Raw genomic sequence first — 9,187 nt, 5'->3', positions numbered from 1 at the left:
GGCGAAAGTCTGCAGAAGAGTATTCGGGATAGGATCTTGTAGGCAGCATTCAGGACTGTGATGGCTCGGAAGTTGGCACAGTCCAGCATGTCGCCCTTTTTGTACACTGGGTGTATGACAACCAGTTTCCACTAATCCGGCAGTTCTTCCTGACGCTCCGGACTCATCTTGAACAGTTCGGCCACTAGACCATCGCTGCCAGCTGACTTGTTACACTTCAGCTGTTTGATGGCACCAATGACTTCGTCCAATGATGGCGGGGGCACTTCGTCATCGTCGTGTTGGCTGTCGTAGGGCTGCTCTCCTCTGCTTCCTGCTTTTACTCCGGTATCTGCTCCATTCACTTTGTCCGTCGTGTCCGTCGAAGTAGCACTTCCACCTGTCGATCACCTCTCGCTCGTCCGACAGAATATTACCCTCCTCGTTGCGGCAGATGGCGGTTATGGGAGTAAAACCGCTTCGTGTCGCATTTAGCATCCTGTAGAACTTGCGAGTTTCCCCCGACTGGGATAGCTACTGCATAAGACTGCGCTCTGGCACCAATCGAACACGACATCCGACTCGAACAAACCCATATAATCATATGGAGGTGCACTGTCAGACACAAACAAACAAACAAGACAAACATGTCAAATCCCATACATTTTTCATGTTCGATGTCGTGTTCGATTGGTGCTAGAGCGCCGGGTAAGTTGCTCATCCGACTCTTCGAAGCTGCGCTTCTTGTCCTGGAAGAGCCGGGTCTGCTGCCTCCTCAGTCGTCTGTAGTCTTCCACGTTCTGTCGGGTCTCGCGCTGGAGCATGCGGGTACGCGCGGCGTTCTTCTCGGAGAGTGCTCGTCTGCACTCATGATCAAACCATTCCTTCCTCTGGTTACGGGTCACGCGGCCAATTGTTCGCTCGGCCGTGCAGTTCCAGTACGGGTTATGTAAAAGTTCCTGGAACTATTTTGTATTAATGTGTATTTTGGATATAAGAGGTGTTGTAGATGAGGCGGAACCGTAATTAAATCAATTGTACAACCGAACTGTTTTATCTCTGTCTAAATATATTTGTAGTCCTGTAGTGCTTGTAGTTCGGCTTCTCTTCTTCAAGTGTCGTAGAACGGTAGCGGAAGCGATCGCAGTGTATATAGAATCTAGCTATTCATACCACGGTGTGTATAGAAGGTAGTTGTTCATACCACGGTGTGTATGGGGAATAGCGTATGACAGCTCCAGTGCTGCCAGAAGTGTAGCTCAGATATAACAGCTCTTCCGCGCAAAATAGAATTCGTTGTTATAGGTTGAGCCTTTGCGGAGGCTTGATGGTCCGCAGAGAACGACGCAACCTTTGGTCCACCGGCAAGTCCGCTGACCCTGTGGGTTGATCAATTGCCGCTGTTTCGTTAGAAATCGGTAGTTGGATACCCGTTTCAGGATTAGGAGTAGTCGGGATAGCAGGGAGGGAGATGTCAGTGGATGTATAAGTGTTATCGTAGTTGTATGTATTTGTAGTAATGTCTGGAGTGACTGCGATAGTGTTGTCGTAGAAATTTTCACCACCAATCTCTTCACGGCGCAAAGAAATTTCTTCCTTAGTAAATTCCGATAGCCCTGCACCAACACTACGTAGTTGATCGATATGCCTTTTCCAGGTCCGCCCGTCATTAAATTTCACTAAATAGTGGAGTTTACCTAGACGTTCTTTAACTGTCCCAAACTCCCACTTGTTTCCGTGAACGTATTCTCGAGCTGCAACTTTTGATGCAGTAGTCAATGCACGTATTTTAGACTGAAATTCATTTGAGTTTGGATCGTTTGATGGTATCATGAGATCCAGCCTTGAACGGATCTGACGACCGAACACTAATTTTGAAGGTGAAAATCCGGTGGCTGGGTGAATCATTTTACGGTATGAGAGCAGTATATTGCAAATTTCACTGTGAACTTCCCCTCGATCACATTGTAGCGACTTAAGTTTAGATTTCATTGTTTGTATAAATCTTTCAGCCTGTCCATTAGTGGCTGGATGGTACGGAGCACTAAGTTTATGAGTAATTCCGTTTAGTTTAAGAAATCTTGAAAATTCAGTAGAGGTAAATTGAGGACCGTTGTCACTCACAAAGACAGACGGTAATCCATAAGTACTGAAAAAATCCCGGCACAAACGAATTGTCGTTTCCGTAGTCATGTTTTTCACAACGTAGACCATAGGCCACTTGGAGTATGCGTCAATCAATATGAGGTAGTAAAGTCCCATGAATGGCCCAGCATAGTCCGCATGAACACGCTGAAACGGTTCCGTAGGTGTTTCCCAACAATGAAAAGTGACTTTGGGAGGATTAGCCTTTGCAGCCTGACAGGAAGCACAATCGTTGACCAGGTTTTCGATGTCTCTGTCTATGCCTTCCCACCAACAATAACTCCGAGCAAGTGATTTGATTCGTGTTATACCGAAATGTGTTGAATGGAGTTCTTCAAGCACCTTTCTTCGCAATGCAGGTGGTATGTATACTCGGCTACCACGCATCAAGCAATCTTTATGTAAGTTGAATTCTTCCTGATTCACACCAAATCTATGTTTCCCTTCAACTGAGTTTCCAGTTCTTAGGGCACGTAGCAATTCGCGAACATTCACATCCGCTAGGGTAGCTGCACTCAATTCATCTACAGTCAGTGGGAGTGTTTGTATTGCATTTACCTCGACTACCTCCGGTTCTTCAATTTCCGATTCAGGGTCAGTAGTTGAAAGGCGGTAGGCGAGACATAGCATCGGCATTGAAATGTTCCGACGAACGGCGATGTCGAATCTTATAATCGAACGCCTGTAGGAATGCCGCGTAATGCTGCATGCGCATTGCAGACATAGTAGGAAGTTCTTTAGATTCCGAAAAGATTTGGCTGATAGGTTTATTGTCTGTTACCAGAATAAATTTGCGACCGTAAAGGTATTGATGAAACTTGCGAACACCAAAAATGATCGAGTAGGCTTCCTTATCGATCTGAGAATATTTTTGTTGCGTTCGAGTAAAGGTCTGAGATGCGTACTGTAATGGCCGTTCAGTTCCATCAGGATACTGATGACTAAGAACTGCCCCAACCCCGTATGGGGACGCGTCAGTAGCTAAAATTAGCGGAAGTGACGGGTCATAATGTACTAAAAACCTATCGGATTGCATCTCCCTTTTTACCAATGTAAACGATTTATCACAATCAGCACTCCACACAAATGGAACGTCATCTTTAAGTAAATTATTCAGTGGGTACAAAATAGTACTGAGGTTAGGGAAAAATCTACCATAGTAGTTAATAAGTCCAACAAAAGACCGTACTTGCTCCTTATTTTTAGGAATAGGCATGTTTTGTATTGCATCAATATTTTCGCGAAGTTTGTGGATTCCTTGCTTGTCCACCATGTACCCGCAGTACTCAATTCGATCAGAGAAAAAGTCACACTTTTCTCTATTGACACGTAATCCATATTTATCTAATCTGTTAAGTACTTCCTCAAGTCTAAGTAAATGCATTTTTGTATCAGGACCAGTAACGCGAATGTCATCAATGAAGACAGTAACGCCAGGTATGCCCTGCAAAATTTCCTCCATTAGACGTTGAAAGATTGCAGGTGCGGAAGCAACTCCATACATGAGTCGAGTGGGACGAAACAAGCCTCTATGAGTGCTCAATGTAAGTAAGTCCCTATCCTCGGGTCGAACTTCGAGTTGTAAGTAAGCTTGCGAAAGGTCCAATTTTGAGAATGTCTCCCCTCCCGCAACAGTAGCAAAAAGTTCTTCGACCGTTGGAAGAGGATGTTCATCCACCAGTAGGTTTGGGTTAAGAGTAATTTTGTAATCGCCGCACAACCGCACTTTGCCTCCAGCTTTCCTAACAGCAACAACAGGTGTAGCCCACTCTGAGTGGTCCACTTTTCCCATATGCCTTCTTTCACGTAATAATCAATTTCCTTATCAACCGTGCTGCGCACTGCAAAAGCCACTGGCCTAGCTTTTATGTATACCGGTTTTGTATTTTTCCTAACAGTAAGTGTAGCTTGTATTCTTTCAATTTTACCTACACGTTCATCAAAGACACGTGAAATTTTTGTAAGTAAGTTATTCAATGCATTAGTGGTAGACTGATTTTTGCCACTACAGTAGGAAACTGAATGTGTACCAGGTTGGAATACACGATTGAAATCTTAATTCAAAGCAAGTAGCCAATCACGCCCTAACAACGGATGTCTACTAGATTCTGCGACATGTAGAGGCAATGTGAATTCCTCACCATTTGCAACTACTTTTACCGTTATTTTCCCAAGCACACCAATGTCATTATCGCAGTAACTCACGAGTCGAATGTTAGTAGGGGAAATGTCAAAATTGTTAAAGTATTTTCGTTTGTCTTGTAGGTTGATTAAGGATACGGGTGAACCAGTGTCGACCTCGAACGTTAGCTGTTTTTGATTTATCCACAGGCTCAACAAAAACTTACCAGCAATACCTTGGATCGCGTTCAGGTGTAACACATCCTTCATAACACACGGCTGCTCCTCCAGGTGATGTGCGTCATCCGTCCCCTTCTCGCTGGTCTTGGTGAGACACATCCTCTCAAGGTGCCCCGCTTTCTTGCAGTATTTGCAGATCGTAGCTTTATGTTTGCATTTGTCTGCGTAGTGGTCAGGATCCCCGCAACGATAACATCGTTTATTTCCACCATTCTGTTTGTTCGACAGGCGACCGGAACTTTGACTGGAACTGGCTTGGCTCGATGACTGGAAACTTTTTTTAGTTTTATTTGCTCCATGCTCGATGTACTGAACCTCACTTTTTTGACGTGAGTTGTGCATTTCATCGGTTCCACGATGAGACATTTCCATTCCGAATGCGATTTCCTTTGCCTTTGTCAAGGTTAAGTCGCGCACTTCCAGCAATCGAGACTGTATCACACGGTTCTGGATGCCAAAAACGAACTGGTTCCGGAGGGCCTTGTCCATGTAGTCCCCGAAATTGCATGTTTGGGCGAGCTTCTTCAAATGCATCAGGTAATCGCTTAGAGTTTCTTGCTCTAGCTGTTTACGGCTCGCGAACTTGAAATTCTCCAGTATTTCCAAAGGAGTAGGACTGTAATGTTCCTTCAGTAGAGCTACAATCTCGTCGTACGTTTTCGTATGTGGCTCAGCATTTTTCAGCTTATTGCACAGCACATCGTATGTAGGGCCGCCCATGTAGTGTAGCAGAAAATCGCGTTTATCGGCTTCACGCACGTGGTAAATCCGGAATGAAATTTGTAGTCGATTTAACCATCGGTCAAATTTAGATGAAGTAGGATTGAATGGCTCGAAATAAAATGTAACTGGTACCGCAGCACCATTCACAGCAGGCAAAGCGGGACCGGCGACTGCCGGATCGTCGACAACCGGGTTAGGAAGCGCCATTGTAATGTAAAATTACGCAGTAGACAGCCAAATTCACGATGCAGCAACTTGTTTGTATATGTATTGCGCCTTGCTAGTATTCACGTAGCTTCGTACTTCTCGTCGCCAAATTGTTGTAGATGGGGCGGAACCGTAATTAAATCAATTGTACAACCGAACTGTTTTATCTCTGTCTAAATATATTTGTAGTCCTGTAGTGCTTGTAGTTCGGCTTCTCTTCTTCAAGTGTCGTAGAACGGTAGCGGAAGCGATCGCAGTGTATATAGAATCTAGCTATTCATACCACGGTGTGTATAGAAGGTAGTTGTTCATACCACGGTGTGTATGGAGAATAGCGTATGACAGCTCCAGTGCTGCCAGAAGTGTAGCTCAGATATAACAAGAGGCTACCTGCAAATTGAGTGGTCCTTAAACAAAACTTTTGGGCGCATCCTGATACTACAAATATATTACATACCCCCATAAACGGCCGAATTAACTACAGTGGAATCTCTCTAAGGTGAAGCTTCAATGGACCGTCAGCTTAGAGAGATATTCATGTTGAGGAAAACTTCTTTGAGTGTGGATTATCGAATGACGTTTTGGTGTGTTTTTTTATTACTTTTTATTTTTGTCTCGTTCCATGAGTTCTTTATAATATATCATACATTTACATGTTTTATACAGAAAGCTTATTTTAAAACAAAATAAAACGGTATTTATCTTTTCGATCAAATATCATTACTTTTATTGATTTATTTATTTATTTATTTTCTCTTACTTTTGTCTTGCTCGTGAGATTAACAAACATAATTTAACTAAGGACAGGGTAAGGGTAAAGACGCAAACATAACAAGAGGAAAAGGATTATGGAGGGGAGGAAGAGTTGTAGATACGAAGACATGAATCGAATAGACCGCAGCAGCATTAGCATTTGCTAATATGATGTCAAGTTGGCGTTTACGATGGTTTTTAATCCCCGATAATTGCAGCAATCCGTTAAAGGACAGGCCTTCGATGAAGGATTTAAGTCCCGTTATTTGGGAGTCCGGTGTATAGTGGAGAGGTGAGGATTGAGGAGCCACAAAATAGCTGGTTTGTTACCGTATTAATACACGATGTGCAATCTCTGATTGCGCAAATATTCGTTTTATCAAAATATATGTCAATTCGCGTAGCCACCCTGAGCTATAAACGTCATTTCCATACAATTTCAGATTGCGCCAAAATTGCGCATAAATTTTCAAGATTATATGTCCGAGATATATATATTTTTTTGACAGCTAAATATATCAAACCGATCCGACAGATAAATATATGCGCAATCTGAGATTGCGCATCGTTTATTGATACGGTTCGTGTTTTGGCCGAACACTGTTTCTTCGCACTAATTTGATTGTCAAGAGTGCTGATTACCGAGCGTATTGTACTATAACCGCAAGGCCAGACAAGGTTAAATATATAGCGAAATTAACTATTTGACAGGTGAAATATCTGTCAGATAAAGCATCACAGCAACCAGCTGATGTGCAATGGAAACAAATAACTTGTACAAAATCGCAATTAAATCCGTTAAAAATCTTCGATTTCAAGTATTTCGTTAATTTTCAGTCAACAGTTCATCATTTCTTCCCATTTGTGAATGTACCGCATAAGAACCCAAGTGCCACAAATCCACTAAACGACCACTAAACGGCTTCTAAACGACTCAAGTTCTCTACCTAAACGGAATATAGAAAGACTTCGTTTAGCAGACGGCAAACGACTCATTCATTCTAAAAATAGCAAAAAAGCTGGTGGCGCTCTCTGTTGGTGGGATACCCCAACCAGTTGAGCTTCATCGCTTGGAGGAGAGCTTTCTCATTTCCTCTGTACTGTTGTATGGTTTCGCATTGAAGTTATGCATCGCTAGAACTAGAACGGCGATACAATTGTTTAATTACTAAACTCCAACGGAAACCACCAGCACTGAAGCAAGTGAGAATTGAGTTATGGTCGTTGGTGTTGATACTCACGTATCTGACCACACGACCATTCACATAGATTTTTGCTCAGAAAGTTATAAGGCTATATAGGTCATGCCCAAGTGCCACAAATCCACTAAACGACCACTAAACGGCTTCTAAACGACTCAAGTTCTCTACCTAAACGGAATATAGAAAGACTTCGTTTAGCAGACGGCAAACGACTCATTCATTCTAAAAATAGCAAAAAAGCTGGTGGCGCTCTCTGTTGGTGGGATACCCCAACCAGTTGAGCTTCATCGCTTGGAGGAGAGCTTTCTCATTTCCTCTGTACTGTTGTATGGTTTCGCATTGAAGTTATGCATCGCTAGAACTAGAACGGCGATACAATTGTTTAATTACTAAACTCCAACGGAAACCACCAGTACTGAAGCAAGTGAGAATTGAGTTATGGTCGTTGGTGTTGATACCCACGTATCTGACCTCACGACCATTCACATAGATTTTTGCTCAGAAAGTTATAAGGCTATATAGGTCATGATAAGATGAAACTTGTCGAAACACATTGCAAGAACAGGATAGCAATATAATGATGAGTTGTAATACGCCATCTATTGATCAAACCAATGAAGCTGTGGAGCTTTCATTTTTTTATATGGATATTCAATTTTCAGTCGTTTAAGCTTAATCTGTGGCGCTTGGGTGATAAGATGAAACTTGTCGAAACACATTGCAAGAACAGGATAGCAATATAATGATGAGTTGTAATACGCCATCTATTGATCAACCAATGAAGCTGTGGAGCTTTCATTTTTTTATATGGATATTCAATTTTCCAGTCGTTTAAGCTTAATCTGTGGCGCTTGGGAAGTGCCACAAATCCACTAAACGACCACTAAACGGCTTCTAAACGACTCAAGTTCTCTACCTAAACGGAATATAGAAAGACTTCGTTTAGCAACGCCAAACGACTCATGCATTCTAAAAATAGCAAAAAGCTGGTGGCGCTATCTGTTGGTGGGATACCCCAACCAGTGAGCTTCATCGCTTGGAGGAGAGCTTTCTCATTTCCTCTGTACTGTTGTATGGTTTCGCATTGAAGTTATGCATCGCTAGAACTAGAACGGCGATACGATTGTTTAAATACTAAACTCCAACGGAAACCACCAGCACTGAAGCAAGTGAGATTTGAGCAATGGTCATTGGTGTTGATACCCACGTATCTAACCACACGACCATTATATAGATTTTTGCTCAGAAAGTTAGAAGGCATATAGGTCATAATAAAATGCAACTTGTCGAAACACATTGCAAGAAAAGGATAGCAATATAATGATGAGTTGTAATACGCCATCTATGATCAAACCAATGAAGCTGTGGAGCTTTCATTTTTTTTCTATGGATATTCAATTTTCCAGTCGTTTAAGCTTAATCTGTGGCGCTTGGGAGAAATACTCTTTTAGGTGATTTTTGAAAACGGATGTTGTATCTCCCCCAACCATTTAGCTTTACCTGTCAAATATTTTGCTTGTCAAATGTTTTGCTTGTCAAATAGTTTCATTTCGCTGTATATTTCACCTCGTCTGGCTGCACGTTAAAGTACCAAGAAACCACGGAAAACATGAAAGCGTAATTGAAGACCATGGAATGGGAACCAAATGGAAAAAAAAATCGCTTAGAGATAATAAACCGAATCTAGCCTGGTATACAAATCAAACAACAAACAAAGGTAGTCAAAATACAATACAATACAAAAAATGAACGGAGGAAATAACGGAAAAAAGACTAAGTAACTAACGACATAATATAAACCAACCTGGACAAAAAGG

At 42.2% G+C, this 9,187-nt stretch overlaps 1 protein-coding gene across 1 annotated transcript; it reads right to left on the bottom strand.

Annotated features, from left to right (window-relative positions):
- Positions 1 to 985: 985 nt before the first annotated feature.
- LOC121600831 lies at positions 986 to 5,726 on the bottom strand. The gene is made up of 2 exons (XM_041929603.1): positions 4,473 to 5,726; positions 986 to 1,358 (listed from the first exon to the last, which is right to left on the bottom strand). Exons 1-2 carry the CDS (start codon positions 5,413 to 5,415, stop codon positions 1,279 to 1,281), a joined length of 1,023 nt encoding a protein of 340 aa, XP_041785537.1. The 5' UTR covers positions 5,416 to 5,726; the 3' UTR covers positions 986 to 1,278.
- Between the last annotated feature and the right edge of the window lie 3,461 nt (positions 5,727 to 9,187).

The sequence above is a fragment of the Anopheles merus genome, unplaced genomic scaffold (assembly GCF_017562075.2).
Source record: "Anopheles merus strain MAF unplaced genomic scaffold, AmerM5.1 LNR4000007, whole genome shotgun sequence".
Lineage (NCBI taxonomy): Eukaryota > Metazoa > Arthropoda > Insecta > Diptera > Culicidae > Anopheles > Anopheles merus.
This window is presented reverse-complemented; position numbering and strand designations above follow the sequence as displayed.